This window comes from Onychomys torridus, chromosome 3 (assembly GCF_903995425.1).
Source record: "Onychomys torridus chromosome 3, mOncTor1.1, whole genome shotgun sequence".
NCBI classification, from domain to species: Eukaryota; Metazoa; Chordata; class Mammalia; order Rodentia; family Cricetidae; genus Onychomys; species Onychomys torridus.
This window is the reverse complement of record NC_050445.1, coordinates 137,872,090-137,891,912: the sequence shown is the minus strand read 5'-3', so window position 1 is coordinate 137,891,912 and position 19,823 is coordinate 137,872,090. Positions and strand designations below refer to the sequence as shown.

Sequence of the window (19,823 nt, the reverse complement as noted above, 5' to 3'; positions counted from 1 at the left end):
AAGTCAAGACAATGTAATGTAAATATATGATTTATTTGTCAATTATACATTAATAAATATAAACACAAGGGAACAAGGAGAGAGATAAATGGGTAGAGGATCCACACCATACAATTGTGTCATCCAATGACACCTCAGTAATCTAAGAATTGACAGAGAAGCTGCTGTGCTTCTACATATACACAAAGGGATCCTGTAGAGTCTCGATCTCTGGTATATGGGAAATTCTCATTATATAAAGAGTTAAGAATGAAAAAATATGAACAGATCCAGTATAATCCTATGGATAACTGTTGGCTGTCTACCTAAATATCTATAGACATCTCTTCCACAAGAAATTCTTCACAGGTGTCTGTGTAATGCTGGACAAAAATGCAATCTATTTTCACTGAGAGAGCTTGATTCATAAATATATTTTCTTCATCTGACAAACTGAATTCACTTTACTACTGCAAAGGACGTCATTCCAGCCCCAACCAGAAGCTCGATGATTTACTACAACACATTGTTCATTTTTCTTGTCATTGTTGGGCTCCCCTGGGTGCCAGAACCTGGAAGGGAGGAAAGAGCATCATGGCATTTCCCACAGTGATGCTGGGAAAGAGAAAACAAGAATAAGCAAGCCTCAGGATGTGGTGGGAATTTGTGGAAAGCAGGTTCAGGTGTGTACAAATCAACCATCCTCCACCACCCATGTCTGACATGTCCCTGAAGACATGGCCACCGCACTCAATACTCTCTTAGCTTGTTACTTAACTGTTCTCCCAGAACACATCCCAGGGGCTACTTCATTATACCTCATCCCTAGGTCTTGGTACCCAGGGACTGGCATTCCATGTGCTTATTTGTATGATGAAAAGGTCTCTCCTTATTCACATGATGTAATAAAGTTTTTTTTCCATTTTACAGCTGTCTTATTTTAGAGATTGAATAACTATTTAACATATCTAGATAATCAACTTTTCTTCTGTCATCTATGACAAGTAACTTAATATTCTGGATTCCTACTTGTCTTTCTGAAGAATGGGAATGAGAATAACATTACCACCTATTTTTCACAACAGAAATCAGAATAGAATATGGGAACATACTAAGATAATAGAGTTTTCAAAATTATATTAATACAACACAACAATATCAGAATGTGGACTTTTGATTTATGAGAAATAATCAGTTATGATTTTGTTATTAATTTTTATTGTAACTCTATAAATGAAAGCTGGAGAGATGGCTCAGATATTAAGAGTACTTGCTGCTTTTCCAGAAAATGTGTGAGTTCTGGTCCCAGCACATATATTGACATGGTCACACCACCTGTAACATCAGCTATGGAGATTTCAACACCCTTTTCTGGGCTCCACAGGCATCCACATACACATGACACCCACTCACAGAGAGAAACGGATATACACACAAATAAAAATAAATTAAATCCTATTGTTAAATATATAGAGAGAGACTGAAAGCACAATGAAACTCACCATGGTGTAGCACTTTCATTGGGTGCCCTGGGTACTTATCATGCTACACTCTTCAAACTCAATTTCCTCATGTCTCCTGGAGTATCAGTGACATGTATCTCACAGGACTCCTTGATGAGGAAATGGGGATAAAGTAACTCCATCCCCAGCACTCACACCAGGAGTGAGCTGTTTTAGTTTCATAACCAACAGCTGGAACATCCTAAAGTCTTCTCATGCTACAGGACCCAGGACTCCTCTAGGTAACTCTAGACTCACGTGACACTTTCATTGTATGGTGTCTGATCAACCCATCGCCACTGTCGATGACCTGGATCCAAAAGACCAATATAATAAGCAGCTTTATGATCCAGGATCTTGGTGATGAAATCCTAAGAGGAAAGAGAGATACAGCATTCAGCCTGGATGGGGTGCTTCTTTTTCTGTTATAGAGTTTTTATAAGATCTTTTAAAAATTATTTTAACTACACTAAATTATAGTGTTTTATATGATGCACCTATGCAAATATATAATAATCAATTCCTATTTCATCTCTCTAGCCCATTAAATAATTCTAAAATTATAGATTAATACAAGTTAATTATGCATTTTAGAAGTACAATGTGATATTTTGACTAACTTTTTTTCTGGTCACAATGAGATGAGAATAAAAAGAAGGGATCAAGGAATAGAAGAGCCACCCCCACCCCCAGGAGTGACATCTTCTCCAGCTGACCAGGACACAAGGTCATCATTCATGGGCCTGATTTCCATCACATTGGAAACAATCTCTGTTCATGATCATAAGGAATTCTCATCTCAGACTCACTCCCTTCTTTTCTTCCCCAGCACCATTCATAAAAGTTTTACATCAGAGAAATTTAGCAGATTTAAGCATTCTCCATTCATAACCTCACATATTTCATTTCTGATGGCTGGCTGTGACTCTCCTGATTTGATCCCCTTTCCCTAGTCAGCTCTGCGCCCTCTTCTGTTAGGCAGTGGGTACTACAGGAAGCTTTAGAGTGCTGAAATCACAAACTGCTCTTTCCAGCTGAAACATTTCATCATTCCCTCCACCCTCAGGCATTGCATTTCTGTTGCCATGGTTCCTTGTGGGTTGTTTAGCTTCACTGAAGCAGGGGCAAGGTGGAGAATGTCAAGGCTGAAGCATCCTTTCCGGCTTCCTGGTGGAAAAGCCTCCTCCACATCAGCAACACCCATGTCAACAAAACTCCCTCTTAGTAAAAAGAGGCAACAGCAGGCCAGGCCCAGGCCCCACTCTGTCCCAGGATGCACCTGCTCTTCCTGGCTGTGGATCACCATCAGATGAGCACCCATGCTGGAGCACTTCTCCTCACTCTCGCTGTAAGATGCAGTGTCAATCGTAGGGAAGTAGCACTGGGAACTAAATGATTTCCAGTCCTTTGGGCAGCAGCTCCAGACTTTGTCTTTGGGGGAAGAAGGAAATGTAAGTGCAATGTCATAGAGTCATTTTAAAACCTGCTTGATGTGGAGACCACATGGACGCTGGGACTCCCCGCTTCTCCAGATACAACAAGTGCCCCTCTCTGCCAGGTGCCAAGCAACCCCACCCTACCAATGTCAGGGCTCCTTTGTCACACTGGGGTGCTGTCACGAAAACAGAGTGTAAGGACACTCAGACTCTGAGGACATAATGCCAAACAGTCTGGGTCTCCAAAGAATAAAACTCATCATACCAAGAACCACAAAGTTCTCATATTACAGAAATATATACATATTTGTACATGAAATACAATAGATACCATTAACCAAGGCAGCAAAATTTCAGAGTTAGCAGACAGATATTTTTAATTAGTGATGGTAAAAGTGGAAGTCACTTATTACAACAAGCAAGGTAACAAAAGTATAGGTGTATATAAAAACTTTAAAATGCCCATGATAGATGTTACGAGAAGAAATTAAAACATTCTGAAAACAAGTTTTAGAGATATGTAAATTATCAACAAAGAAAGATATAAAGAGCTGAATTCATGTTTTATATCTAAAAAAATATATGTGAAGTATTCCAGGGTGTGAATTGTACCCTGAAGGCAACAGAGATATCAGTGAATCTGCAAGGAAGAAAATCTGAAATGAAACAGAAAAATAGTCTCATGTATAGACCCAAAATGTCTACAGATGAATACAAACCTCATAGAAATTCTGAGATTCTTCATTAGATAAATAAACAAAACAATCTCAAAAATCATATAGAAGTGCAAAAAAAACGCTGGAGAGCCACAGGAACCCCGAAAGACAAAGGAATGATGTTGGAGGTATCACCAGGCCTGAGTTTAGGCTACACTATAGAGCATGGTACCACAAAAGCAGACACATTAATCACTGAACACAAAAGAGAACCACAAACATGAACCCACACAGCTACAGCCACCAGACTTTTCACTGGAAATACATATCGGAGGAAAATAGGCTCCTCAACAAACTGTGCGGGGGATAACTAGAAACGGATGTGCAGAAGAAAGAATCTAGATCCACAGCCATTCTGTGTGAAAATTGACTTCAAAATAGACTCTAAGTGGATGAAATACCTTACCGTGAGGCCTGGAACCCTAAAATTGCTACAGAAAAAAATTAAAGACAACAGATCAAGATGTAGGCATAGGCAAAGACTCCCTGAATAGGACTTCCGGCTTCTTTACAACAAAGGATCCAGTGAGTGAAGAGAGAGAGATCTGCTGAGAAATGGAAGGACCTAAGACACGCTCAAATGGTCTAGGGAAACAACATGTGTATTCCAAAAGTTCTGTTGACAAAGACAGTCAACAAATTGCCTATTTAGGGCCAGATGTTATATTCCAAAGATATCCCAATTACAGATGTCAAAGACAGTTGAGAAACTTTTCTTACTCACGGACAAAGTGATGGATAGCATTAAGCATTCCCCTCTCTTTCCTAAATCTATGTGATACACGTTCACCTTCTGCCCTCCAGCTTAGTTTAGTAGAAAAACAAAATCTCTATTCAAATCTTGAGTAAATTACACTTTGTAGACACTGTAACTGAGAATGCAACAAGATCATCACACACACACACACACACACACACACACACACACACCACGCATGCACATGTGCACACACATGTACACACACACACTTATGAAAACATTTGAGGGACTACAGAAATGACTCAGTTGTTAAGAGTGTATCACACTAGGCTGCCACACATCCCAATTGTGCCCGATGGGAGACCTCTAAAAAAGGACTCCACAGGTAGCTAGTACTGAGTGTGTGGTATGAAGTCATGTCCCCATATTGCCGATTGCTGTTGGATCTACCCGAAAATCTTGTTGGAAATGCTGATTTTAGACACATTAAGTTTTACCTTTCAAGAGTGAGTACTGTTTTGTACACTCCAACTCAGTGTAATTCAGTTCTTTTATGATTGCTTTTTCATCAAGAAGCTGAGGATGATTTTTAAACAAAGCTGTAAAACAGGATAAAGACAATTCATTTTCCTGGGAGTGCTAAGACTCAACTCTTTACTTTTACCTTCTTACATTCTTTGTAGAAACAAAACCTATAAATGTCCAATTACCTAAGTAGTTAGAGCCTGCCTGGGAAAAGATTCTCAATCACGACGAAGTGTGGAGGCTGTAGCCCTAGCACTTGGGTATAAGAATGAGGAGGAATAGAACGTTAACTATACAAGTTAGTATAGTTTGTTTGTTGGTTTAGTTGTCTAGTTAGTTTAGTTTAGTTGGCTGGTTGGTTAACTTAATTGGTTGGTTCGGTAGTTAATTAGTTCATGGCTAGCCTGGGCTATATAAGACCTTATCACAAAGAGAGACAATATTCCATCACCCCACAGCCAGTAATTCCCTGCTCCTGGTGATTTATAACCACAGCTATCTTCAGGAAGAGCTGGAAGGACAGGACAGATCCATGACCTTGGGGACTCTTCAACATTTCATGGAGGACACACTGAAGACTACATCTTAGGTGATAACTTCTATTCAGTATGTGTGCAACCCAGGAAAGGTGAGGGAGAAATGAGCTAACCCAAAGCAGTTCCAGGTTACCTGAGCAGGGAAGTTATAAAAGCCCGACACTGATCAAAAGGACTTTGTTTTCGTCCTCTTCTTTCCTGTATCTCCCTCCACCCCATCTGGCTCTGATCAGTGTCCCCACACTTTCACGGAGCCCCTAACTTAAAACTAACTCATCCTTCCTCTAGAAATTGAAATTTTTTTTCTTCTCTTCCTCATCTCCCACTTGTTCCTGGAGTCACTCGATTCCAGCTTTCCCTTCTGCTCATTTACCAAACATTCCTGAACTAGATGTCATGGCTCCTGATGTCCACTGATCAGTCATCTTCCTGTGGACTTCTCACATTACCCTGCCCACTTCTCTTCCTCCTTAACTGTTGGGAGACAGTGACTCCCTCTGGTTTTGCCTGGTCCTGCTTGCTGCTGTTTCCTGTCTTTCCTACCTGTTTCCTTCTACACCCACCTCTCTTAAAATGGAACATTGCATCTAGTCCCTTCTGTATCTTTCTCCTCCAAATTCCACTTCCTTAGTGCTATTCATTGTCCTGGGTTGTTGGGGTGGGGTTGGGAGTAGAAGTGGTCGTTTTGTTTTTAGTCTGCTTTTGTTATCTGCTGCCTATAAGCAGAGGTCTTCTAAAATGTACACCTCTTTCCTAAAACATGTTAATATGCATCAACTAAACTGTGCATCTGAGATTTAGATAAACATAAACAAGCTTAAATGATCATATTTCAACTCAAATGTGCTACTCATTTTCTTCCTCTTTAAATAACTTCATGATTGTTGACTTTATGAAGTCAGAATATTAAAGTCATTATCTCACTCCTGTGTCCCCTAATTCTCAACTTTCAATATTTGGTCCAATTCATCTCCTCTCCTGTGCATCACTAGCATGATCCTTAGATCAAACCCCTAGTGCTGCTCAAATGGATTCTGAATCAACGTCCTAATTTCTCCTTCCCTTCATCTTCACATCTCTGTAAAAGCAAACTTCTCTAAGTCAGTTTTAATTTTATCATGTCCTGCTTCACATTCTTCAGGGGATCTCCATGACTAGGGCACATTGCAACACTGGATACACTTTTTATCCTTCCCTATATGAATATCCATTTAGACAAAGGATTTGCAGTTCCCTACTAAAGAAACTGGTCTATTTCTACATCACCTCATCTGAGCTGCCATTAAGAGTTCTTCGGCCACTAAAATACACAAAGGCAAATGTGTGTGCACTCCATGTTGGGCTTGGCTGACTGGTACCATCTGTCCAGGAGCTCTGAAGTTGTCATGGGAAGCTGAGTTGAACTGATGCATGACTCCATGAGAATGAGTAAGTTCACCTAGGACCATGGGAATCTCCCAAGAGAAACCAGGCTCAGTGAAGCCACCAAGCAAGAATTAAATAAACAGTTCAATTAACATACTAAGTTTTAGTTGGTCAATGGTTGAGCAACAGCTACTAATAAAATAACAATAAGAGGGGATACCCGTGTGATATGGTATGTGCAGTTTGTGATCTGAGTCCAGGTTTTGTCTGCTGTCTACAGTTTCATACTTAGTTCTCCATGTAGCACTATACATGACAGTAATGTGTACTTATATTTGCCTGTATTTTCCATGCCCACACAAATGTCTATGACATTGCTGGCACACACAGGTCTAGGTGTCATCTGCTCCAAGCTTTTCTTAGCCCCCTGTGATTACTCATTACTTCTCATCTGCAGAGCATTTCCCATGCAATTTTTAAAGCACTGGATCACTTGACTGTTCTCTAAATTCCTCTCACTGGAGACTATAGATCTTTCTGGACAGCCTGACATGCTCCCCAATATACAGTAAATGGATATTGTTATTTATTGAATGACTTATTATAACATATACAAAAAAGGGTATTGTTTTCAATTTTTGATAAATTTGAGGCCAATCAAAAAAAGAAAACCATTATTTTCTAAATTAGCCTTCAAGTCTAACACAATCTGGAACAAAAAAATAAATGATTAGAAGGAACTCCACTGGAGCACTGTCCCTGGAATAGCTCTGTCCATGTCTTCTAATCCCTCTACTCATTCCAGAATATAGATGTCTATGCGTCCAAATGCTGCTGCTGAGGAAATACAGATTTATTCTCAGTACTGGAGCTTAACACAGATGCCCCAGGATTTCACTCTGTGACACCAACAAACACACACATGCTTTCTAGTGAGAATGAATGATTTTCACAGAAGAGTTATTCTGAAACAGAGAGAAATGCCCAATGTCATCCATCTCTCAAGAGAGTGTCTGTCTCAGGTTTCTAGGTCACTATCTGTCTAAAGGGTCCCTTTCCTATTCTTTATTTACTTCTCCCAGGGACATACTTACTGATCAGAGCAATGGCGAATAAGATTTTCAACAGCAGTAACAATATTATGAATGAGGTGAGGAGCAACTTGGAGAATCTGTGAAAACTTTCACGACTCATGCTTTTCTTTTGAGGAGCTGAAAGACAAACCAAATTCATGTCTTGAGCTCTGTTCCTATTTCCTCTTCTTTCTCCTACTCTTCTCTTTTTGTGCATGATTAACACTAAAATATGATGTTCAAAATAATAGGAAAATGAAAACAGAAAATATCAGGTTAATTACAGAAACATTACAATATGCACAAAATCACTCATTCTTGACACTGAGAATGATTGTTGTCAGTATTTCAGCAAAATATTTCCATCAAGTTTAAAGCTTTTACATATAAATGTGTACTTTCCACAATTGGAACATCATAAACACTGATTTGTGACCATCATTTTCTTTTACATTATATCACGATTTTTTCCTTTATGATTTTTTTTGTTTTGTTTTTGAGACAGGGTCTTGTTATGTACCCCAAGCAAACTTTGAATGCATTATGTTCTACAAGCTGGCCTCGAACTCACAGGAAACACCATATTTCTAATTCCTGAATTTTGTGACTACAGGCTTGTGCCAGAACATCTCAATGAACATTATTCTATATCATCATGTCTTCTTTATCAGTTTTATTATGATTGGATAATATTTTATTATATACTTTTAAAGTCTTCCAGCTTGCTTCCAACTTCAAATATGCAATAGTCAAGAAGTCACATTTTATGATAAAGTCACCACATTTTTAGTCACAACTTGTAAAAGAGTTACAATACTTCCCAACCATGGGAAGGTCCTGGGTTTTGTCCCCATCACGGGAGGGAGAGAGTGAAAGAAACTACTCAACACCATGAATGCCAACAGACTATGACATGTCACCAGATAGAGGGGAAATCAGTATGACATGGTTTACTCTGAAACAATTTGTTGCACATATTTATGTGTGTTTATATGTAGAAAAGATACAATAATGTGGGTGGTGGGATTTTCTCTAAGATGGTAAAAGACAACACCTTCTCTTCTCCATTGTACACTCCCACAACCTTTCACATCTGTCTATATGCAACACACTTGGTTGAGACTCCAGTGATCCATAGGTTTGGCCAGTGGCTAACATCATCTTTTTCATTTACATCATCATTCATTAGGAGTAGCAGAAAATGCTTTCTTACCTGGAGGAGAGTCTGCATCCATGTCTGAGGAATCAAATTTATTTTTGAGGCTCTTGTTAATATAAATATTTTCTGAAAATCTTCCCTTGCCCTCAGAAGATGTGTGTCATCCCTTCTTTAAAATAGGTCCTGAACAAGAAACAAATTATCCCAATAACAACTAGAGACGAGAGGCAGTAATAGATAGCTGCCCTGAGCATACACCATGAGGTCCAGTCCCCTGACCTGCAGGATCATTATACAATCAAAGAGATACAAACAACTCAATGGCAGAGAAGAAAACAGGAAGGAATGGAAAAGAGGAACCAGGCCGTTAGAGAAGTCAAACTTTTCACGGAGTTGAGATTCTGACACTCAGTCACAGCTGACCTCTACAATAAAGCCTCCATTTCCCATCTTGTCCTGTGATTCCTACTCCTGGTCTCTGTAGAGCTGCCTCCTGGCCTCCCTGAGGCTTTAACACCAAAATCAAGTCACCCCCATGGACAGAAGAGTTCTTCAAACCAAGATTCCTATGATACACCCTAGACTGTCCCACCTCATGGGGACATTGTCTTCACCCTGCTCAGTCTCTGGAACCCACAACAGCTCTATCTGAGGCATGGATACTCCCCTTAACCTGCCTGATCTCTGACAGCCCAATTCTCACACACCCCAGCAAGAATTTCCTCTTTCTCTCGAAAGTCACTAAGTTCCCACCTTGTGTTTTGCACTCCCACATTCTGCCTGGTTCCTGGAATCCATGCTTTGTTTACCCTCTGTGAGGAACTTCCCCTCAGTCTGCTGAGTCCCAGGACCCCAACCTGACTTCAAGCTAACACTGCACTGGGGCCCACCCTCAGCTCCTTCAAGTGCTGAGGTGTCACACCAGGCTGGCCTTGAGGACCCTCCTCTCATTCACTCATTTAGGGTTCTTACACCCACAAGAAGTAGCCTCAAGCATGGATGCCTTCTCACACTGGTTGAGCTCAGAGGCTCTGCACCTGCCCACTCTCAGACACAGCTGACCTTGTCACCTCTCAGGCTGTGAAGTCTCACATCAGGCTACTGCTTGTGGAGTCACTCCCCATTCAAGACACATTTTCCCTCACTGCTCAGGCTCCAATTCTGCTGTCAAGTCAGCCCTATGCACAGACAGATCATTGCTTCCCCACACCCCACCCTACCATGGACGCCTACCCTGCCTTTCCTGTATAATACTTTACTTGAAATTGCATTATTTAGTAAGGAATGGGAAAATAGTATTTTTAAAGGATAGAAGAAGAACAAGAGAATTAGTAGCTCTTCATTATGTGGTTTAGGGTCCCTGTGATTCATGCACAGACACCCTCTCAACTGTAACCACTTATTCCAGAGTCTCTATCATCCAAACTCCTTATATGAAATTGAGTTCTAAAGGTACCTCTCTCTCCCTAGGAAGAAAATCACATTGTACATGAATTATGTATACTGTGTCAACAACCATTCCAGTACCCAACTGGCTTACAACATCAAACACTTATTTTTTAATCACATTTTATTTGTGCTTAGGGTCTGCCTAAGGATGACTAATTCTGCTTAGATCTTCCTGTGCATTTCCTCATTCTGGATCCAAGACCACAGAGTAGTTGAGCATGCAATGCACTCTGCTATTTTAATATGGTGGTCAGGGCTAGTGATAAAGCTGGGCAGGGATAGATGTTTGCTAACAACAGTGACCACCTAAGTTCAATCCTGAACATGGTAATAGAGAACCATCTCCTACAGATTGTCCTAACTTCCATGTCCATCTACAAACACACACACACACACACACACACACACACACACACACAATAATAATAATAATAATAATAATAATAATAATAATAATAAATTTAGTGATCATTAAAAAATTACTTTTATAATATTGGTCAATGGCAGTTACTTGCACAAACCTATAAATAGGTAGAAAGACAGACTACCTATACTATAGGTCCAACAGGAAAATGTGTCAAGAGCATTAAAGTTTAATCCTTTCACAGAGAATTATGCAAACACTTTTGATCATTTGTGCAAACTACTTCCAGTGACTTTACATTCTCTAGCTAAAGGATTGCTAACAGCATCCTCAAAAACATGGTGAAAACAGCAAAAGAAACAATTATTGGGATGGAGAGACAGCTTACACGATAATAAAATAAATTAAAACCAAGAAAAGCATTCTGGAGAGCAGTCAAGAATGTGGCAATAACCTATGGTGTTCGTGAGTCTACCAGGCCTACAACTAAAAAGAAGTAATACATTCCTGTCACTGGGCTTTTGTTTACTATCCCTGTCTAGTATGGACATTGTTTTCCCTCTTATAGGATAACTCCATTCTCTCTCTCTCTCTCTCTCTCTCTCTCTCTCTCTCTCTCTCTCTGTGTGTGTGTGTGTGTGTGTGTGTGTGTGTGTGTGTGTGTGTGTAATTCTTTATGGTAATATGTTTCGATATGACTTTTTCAAAAGACTTTTAGTATTATTTATCCATTCTATATTACTTCACTTACCCTACCCTCCTCTCCCGGCCCCTAATATAAACTTTCCTATTTCATTATTTCCTTTTAACACTTTATGCCATTACACTCTATTGCTCCTTCTCTGAAAGCCCCTCCTCCTGACCCCTTAGAAATTTCTTGACCTCTATGGGTGTTACAAATAAAACACATATCTGAAGATTCAAAGCTAACAACTACAACTAAGGAAAATTTGCAACATTTGTCTTTCTGGGTCTGATTACCTCATCAGAATGAATATTTTCTGCTCCATTCATTTACCTATATATTAAATAATTTCATCTTTCTTAAGAGTTGAATAATATTCCATTGTGTAAATATATATTTTCATTATTCATTCATCAGCTGATGGGCGTCTAGGCTTTTTCCTTCTCCTGGCTACTGTGAGCAGGGCATCAATGAACACGGATGAACAGGTATCTCTACATCAGGATACAGAGTCCTTTGGGTAAATGCCCAAGAGTGCTCTAGCTTGATCATATAGCAGACATTATTTTTAGCCTTCTGAGGAACTCTACACTGATATTTATAGTCATTACCCCAGTTTGCACTCCTGCTGGCAATGAATAAGTGTTTCTATTCCACACCCAACTTATCATTTGTTGCTGCTGGGTTTCTTTGTTGTTGTTTTGCTCTGTTTCACCTTAATCACTCTGACTTGGGTGAGATAAAAATATTAAAGAATTTTTAAATTGTGTCACTAAGGATTTTTCTTCAGTTGTTTCTTTCTTTTTTATTGAGTTGTTCATTTCCTTCCTTTTGGGTGAGTACTTTGCTTTTTCTAAAGCTGTTTGTTTATTCTAGGTAATAACTCTGTGTCAGATGTACAGCTGGTAGAGAATTTTTTTCTCATTCCATGGACAGCCTTTGCTGTTCAGAAGCCTTTAGTTTCAAGAGGTCACATTTATTAATTATTGGTCTTATGCCTGGACTATTAGAATTCTATTCACAAAGTCTTTTCCTGGTATATCATTTTGCTAAAGTGATGAGGTGGTATAACAAAGTCCAACAGAAGAATAGCCCCAGATTATTGAGAGTTCCTGGTAGCAAAAGTCCATGGGAGTATACATCAGTGACAACTTCAGTTCAGAAGGCCAACCTATTGGAAATAATGACCAAAAAATGGGAAATGTGGTGATATTTTGTGCACCCCAATGTATTGTGTACACTAATAGTGAACCCTAATAAACTTATCTGAGGATCAGAGAACAGAACAGCCAGAAGATTAGACATAGAAGTCAGGCAACAGAGAGCCCACCAGCACTAATTGGACTAAAAGGTGAGTCTTTGTTCTCAGCCAAACACCCCAGTCTCTAGGCTTTGGGCCCAAGGGCACAACCCTGCACCCCTACACCACCATCCTCTGCAGCCCCAGTTTCAGGACAGCAGGCATGTATCCTGCAGGCAGGTCACACTACCACCATCCCCCACCAGACCCTGTAACCCACAAGTCCCACCTGCCCCAAACCCACTCACCTTCTGAGACTGCAGCTGCTCCCTGACACAGAGCCCTCCAGCATCAACTGGACTAAGAGAGCCTGCCAGTGCCAACTGGACCGACAGCTGATCCCTGAGACACAGAATCTAACAGCACTGATTGGACCAAGAGCTCCGATTAGACCAAGAACTTTCATTGGACCAGACCATCAGACTAAGAGAGGCTCGCTCAGACACAGACACCACTTGCACTGAATGGAGGAAGAGATGGTTAGACACCAGTACAAAAATACAGTCAACAACATAAAGACCAATGTGGCACCATCAGAACCTATTGGTTCTACATCAGCAAGACCTGAATATCCCAACACAGAGGAAGCAGAAGTGATCGACCTTAAAAATGATTTTAAGAAGATGATAGGGGTCTTTAAAGAGGAAATAAAAAATTCCCTTAAAGAAATTGAGGAAAAGACAAACAAAAGTTTGGAAGAAATCAATAAATCCCTTAAAGAAAGCCAAGAAAAAGCAATTAAACAGGTGAAGAAAACAGTTCAAGATTTGAAAACTGAAATAGAAACAATAAAGAGGACATAAACAGAGGGAATGTTGGAAATGGAAAATCTGAATAGATAAACAGGAACTGTAGATACAAGCATAACCAACAGAATGCAAGAGATGGAAGAGAGAATCTCTGGCATTGAAGACACAATAGAGGAAATAGATTCATCAGTCAAAGAAAACACTAAAGCCAACAAAATCATAACACAAAACACCCAGGAAATTTGGGACACCATGAAAAGGCCAAACTTAGGGATGATAGGGATAGGAGAAGGAGAATACCAACTCAAAGGTACAGAAAATATATTAAACACAATCATAGAAGAAAAGTTTCCCAACATAAAGAAGGAAATGCCTATGAAGATACAAGAAGCTTACAGAACACCAAACAGACTGGATCCAAAAAGCAGTCCCCTCACCACATAATAATCAAACCACTAAACATATAGAATAAAGAAAAAGCATTCAGAGCTGCAAAGGAAAAAAGGCCAAGTAACACATAAAGGTAGTCCCATCATAATAACACCTGACTTCTCAATGGAGACTCTGAAAGTCAGAAGGTCCTGGACAGATATTATGCAGACACTAAGAGACCATGGATGCCAACCCAGACTATTATATCCAACAAATCTCTCAATCACCATAGATGAAGTAAACAAAATATTCCATGATAAAACCCCATTTAAAGAATACTTATCACTCTAGGACCCAGTTGACTCTGCCCCAGTTGATGGTCAGCAGGGAAAACTCCTGTAGGAAGCACCCCCACCAAAACCTCATCAGACCCAGCAATCTATAAGTTCCATACCCTACACCAATACCCATCCGCCTGTGACCCCAGTAACTTCCTGAGACACAGAAACCAAACCTCCAATTCTCATTGGACCAAGAGGTGGGAGTGAGTGACTCTTCTCCCACCCAGAATCCTGCCTCTAGGACCCAGGCCCTGGGATACATCCAGTGCCCATGAACCCCCACCCAACTCTGCCCCAATGGCCAGCCAGCAGGGAAAACTCCTGTGGGAAGGCCCTCCCACAAAAAAACACCCCCATCGGACCTTGCAATCTACAAGGTCCATGCCCTACCCCAATACCCATCCGCCTGTGACCCCAGTAACTTCCTGAGACACAGAAACCAAACCTCCAGCTCTCAAAGGACCAAGAGTGGCTTTCTGAGACAGAATCTTGCAGCTCTCATTGGACCAAGAGATGTTTCCTGAGACACAGAATCTGTTAGCTCTACTGGATCAAGAGCCCTAATAAGACCAAAAGCAGCTCTCTGAGTCACAGAATCAGCTAGCTTGGATTGGACCAAGAACATCTCCCAGAGATACAGAATCTCCCAGCTCCAATTAGACCAAGAGCTAAGATTGGACCCAGAGGGACCCCCTGAGACACAGACACAGCAAGCACAGATTAGACCAATAGCACATTGCTCAGACACAGACAACTCTTACACCTATTGGAGGAAGAGATGGGCAGGTACCAGTGCAAAAATATATTCAACAACATTAAGAGCAATACGGCATCACCAGAACCTACCCCTTCTAAAACAGCAAGACCTGAACATCACAATGTAGAAGTAGAAGTAAGAGACCTTAAAAATAACTTCATGAAGATACTAGAGACCTTTAAAAAGCAAATGAAAATTTCCCTTAAAGAAATTGAGGAAAAGAAAAACAAAAAGTGGAGGGAAATTAATAAATCCCTTAAAGAAGCCAAGAAAACCATGGAAAAGCAATTAAACATGTGAGCAATTAAATAGTTCAAGACCCAAAAAGTGAAATAGAAACAATGAAGAAGACACAAACAAGGGGAATTCTGGAAATAGAAAATCTGAGTAAACAAACAGGGAACACACATGCAAGCATAACTAACAGAATACAAAAGATGGAAGAGAGAATTTCTGGTGTAGATGATACAATAGAGGAAATAGATTCATCAGTCAAAGAAAATACCAAACCCAAAAAAATCATAACACAAAATGTCCAAGAAATCTGGGACACCATGAAAAGGCCAAACCTAAAAATGATAGGGATAGTATAAGGAGAAGAATACCAACTCAAAGGCATAGAAAATATATTCAACAAGATCATAGAAGAAAACTTTCCCAACATAAAAAAGGAAATACCTATGAAGATACAAGAAGCCTATAGAACAACAAAAAGACTAGACCCACCCCAAAAAAGTCACCTCGCCACATAATAACAAAACCACTAAACATACAGAATAAAGAAAGAATATTAAGAATGGCAAAGGAAAAAGGCCAAGCGACTTATAAAAACAAACCCGTCAGAATAACATCTGACTTCTCAGTGGAGACTTTGAAAGCCAGAAGAACTAGGAGAGATGTAATATAGACACTAATAGATCATGGATGCCAGCCTAGACTAATATACCTAGCAAAACTTTCAATCACCATAGACAGAGTGAACAAGACATTCCAAGAAAAAAAAAACAGATTTAAACAATACCTATCCATAAATCCAGCCCTGCAGAAAGCACTAGAAGAAAAATTCCAACCTAAGGGAGTCAGATACACCCACAAAAACACAGGCAATAGATAACACCACAGCAGTAAATCACAAAGAAGAGAAATACACACACAATACCACCAAAAGATAACAGGAATCAATAATCACTGGTCACTAATATCCCTTAATATCAATGGACTTAATTCACCTATAAAAAGACACAGGCTAACAGAATGGATATGAAAGCAGAACCCATCTTTCTGCTGCACCCAAGAAACACACCTTGACTTCAAAAACAGACACTACCTCAGAGTAAAAGCCTGGGAAAAAGTCTTTCCAATCAAATGGTCTTAAGAAGCAAGATGGTGTAGCTATCCTAGTATCCAACAAAATAGACTTCAAGCTAAAATTAATCAAAAGAGATCAAGAAGGACATTACATACTCATCGCAGGAAAGATCCAAAAGATGAAGTTTCAATTCTGCACATTTATGCCCCAAACACAAGGGCACCCACATATGTAAAAGAAACATTGCTAAAGCTTAAACCATACACGAAACCCCAAACATTAATAGTGGAAGACTTCAACACCCCACTCTCACCACTGGACATATCTGCTAGATCGAAACTGAACTGAAATAAGGGACTTAACTGATGTTATGACTCAAATGGACTTAATCAATATCTACAGAACATTCCACACTAATAAAAAAGAATATACCTTCTTCTCAGCACCCCATGGAAACTTTTCTAAAATTGGCCACATACTCGGTCACAAAGCAAATCTGAACAGATACCAAAAAAAATGGAATAACCTCCTGTATTCTATTGGACCACCATGGTTTAAAGATAGATTTCAACAACAACAAAAATTACAGGAAGCCTACAATATCATAGAAATTGAATAGTGCTCAACTGAATCCCCAATGGGTCAAGGAAGAAATAAAGAAAGAAATTAAAGACTTCCTAGAATTCAATGAAAATGAATGTACTGCATAACCAAACTAATGGGATACCATGAAAGCAGTGCTAAGAGGGAAATTCATAGCACTAAATGCCCACATAAAGAAGTTGGAGATCTCACACTAGAAAGCTCTAGAACAAGAAGAAGCAAAGTCACCCAGGAGGAATAGATGCCAGGAAATTATCAAATTGAGAGCTGAAATCAATAAAATAGAAATAAAGAGAACAATACAAAAAATTAATGAAATGAAGTATTGGTTCTTTGAGAAAATCAATAAGATAGACAAGCCCTTATCCAGACTAACCAAAAGGCAGAGAGAGAGCATTCAAATTAATAAAATCAGAAACAAAACTGGAGACATAACAACTGACAACAAGGAAACCCAGAGAATTTGAGATCACACTTCAAAAACCTTTACTCCACAAATTTGGAAAATCTAAAAGAAATGGACAATTTTCTGGATTAAGTACCCAATACCAAAGTTAAATCAAGACCAGATAAACTAATCCCTAAGGAAATAGAAACAGTCATTAAAAGTCTCCCAACCAAAAAAAGCCCAGGACCAGATGGTTTCAGCACAGAATTCTACCAGATCTTCAAAGAAGACATAATACCAATACTCTTTAAATTGTTCCACACAATAGAAACAGAAGGAACATTACCAAACTCTTTTTATGAGGCTACAGTTACTCTGATACCCAAACCACACAAAGATGCAACAAAGAAAGAGAATTACAGACCAATCTTCCTCATGAATATTGATGCAAAAATACTCAATAAAATATTGGCAAACAGACTCCAAGAACACATCAAAACAATTATCCACCATGACCAAGTACGCTTCATCCCAGAGATGCAAGGTTGGTTCAACATATGAAAGTCTGTCAATGTAATACACCATATAAACAAACTGAAATAAAAAAAAAACACATTATCATCCCATTAGATGCTGAAAAGGCCTTTGACAAAATCCAATACCCCTTCATGATAAAGGTCTTGGAGAGATCAGGAATACAGGGAACATAACTAAACATAATAAAGGTAATTTATAGCAAGCAGACAGCCAACATCAAATTAAATGGAGAGAAACTCAAAGCAATACCACTAAAATCAGGAACAAGACAAGGCTGTCTGATCTCCCCATACTTATTCAATATAGTACTGGAAGTTCTAGCCAGAGCTATAAGACAACATAAGGAGATTAAAGGGATACAAATTGGAAAGGAAGAAGTCAAACTTTCATTATTGCAGACGATATGAATGTATACATAAGTGACCCCAAAAATTCTACCAGGGAACTCCTACAGCTGATAAACTCCTTCCGTAATGTGGCAGGATACAAGATTAATTCAAACAAATCAGTAGCCCTCCTACGTACAAATGATAAAAGGGCTAAAAAGGAAAACAGAGAAACATCACCCTTTACAATAGCCACAAATAATATAAAATACCTTGAGGTAACTCCAACTAAGCATGTGAAAGACCTGTATGGTAAGAACTTTAAGTCTCAGAAGAAAGAAATTGAAGAAGATATCAGAAAATGAAAAGATCTCCCATGCTCGTGGATAGGCAGGATCAACATAGTAAAAATGGCAATCTTACCAAAAGCAATCTACAGATTCAATGCAATCCCCATCAAAATCCCAACACAATTCTTCACAGACCTGAAAAGAACAATACTGAACTTCATATGGAAAAACAAAAGATCTAGGATAGCTAAAAGAATCCTGTATAATAAAGTAACCTCTGGAGGCATCACAATTCCTGACTTCAAGCTCTACTATAAAGCTACAGTAATAAAAATAATAAAATAATATAATAAAAAAAACCTTGGTAATGGCATAAAAACCACAAGGACACATGTTGACCTGTGTTCATAGCAGCGTTATTCATAATATCGAGAACCTGAAAACAACCTAGTGGTACATGTACACAATGGAGTACTGCTTAGCAGTAAAAAAAAAAAAAAAAGATATCATGAAATTTGCAGGAAAATGGATGAAACTAGAAAATATCATCATGAATGAGGTAAACCAGACTCAGAAGGACAAACATGATAGGTACTCGCTCATAAGTGGATACTAGATGTAAAGCAAAGGACAACCAGACTACAATCCATAGCTCCAGAGAAGCTAGCTAACAAGGAGGACCCTAAGAGGGCTGCATAAATCACCCAGCGAATAAGGAATAGATGAGATCTACATGAACAAACTGAGATAGGGGGTAGGGTAATGGAGGGCAAGGAATAGGGGATGAGAACATAAGGGAATTAGGGGTTCCAGCTGGAACAGGAACAGAGTAGGAGAGCAAGGAAAGAGATACCATGATAAATGAAGACATCATGGGAATAGGGAGAAACAGGGTGCTAGGGAAATTCCCAGGAATCCACAAGGATGACCCCACCTTAGACTACTGGCAATAGTTGAGAGGATGCCTGAACTGGCCTAGTCTGGTAATCAGATTAGTGAATACCCTATCTGTCATCATAGAGCCTTTATCTAGTGACTGATGGAAACAGATGCAGAGATCCACAGCCGGGTCCCAGTCAGAGCTCCAGGAGTCCAGTCGATGAGAGAGAGGAGGGATTCTATGAGCAAGGGACATTGAGATCATGATGGAAAAATGTACAGAAGCAGCCAGCCAAAGTAGTGGAAACTTACGAACTGTGGACCAATAGGTGTGGAGCCTCCATGCGTCTGGACTAGACCCTCTGGATAGGTGAGACAGTTGTTTGGCTTGAACTGTTTAGGGGCCACTCAGGCAGTGGGATCAGGACCTATCCCAATGCCTATGGTAGGATACCTTTGAACCTGCCTCAACTGAATATACCA

General features: G+C 39.6%; 1 protein-coding gene across 1 annotated transcript; it reads right to left on the bottom strand.

The window, feature by feature from the left end:
* Positions 1-403: 403 nt before the first annotated feature.
* LOC118580280 (C-type lectin domain family 4 member A-like) lies at positions 404-9,789 on the bottom strand. The gene is made up of 7 exons (XM_036181948.1): positions 9,745-9,789; positions 9,046-9,130; positions 7,854-7,970; positions 4,831-4,932; positions 2,761-2,912; positions 1,740-1,852; positions 404-551 (listed from the first exon to the last, which is right to left on the bottom strand). The coding sequence occupies exons 1-7, from the start codon at positions 9,787-9,789 to the stop codon at positions 404-406; spliced, it is 762 nt and encodes a 253-aa protein (XP_036037841.1).
* Positions 9,790-19,823: the final 10,034 nt, after the last annotated feature.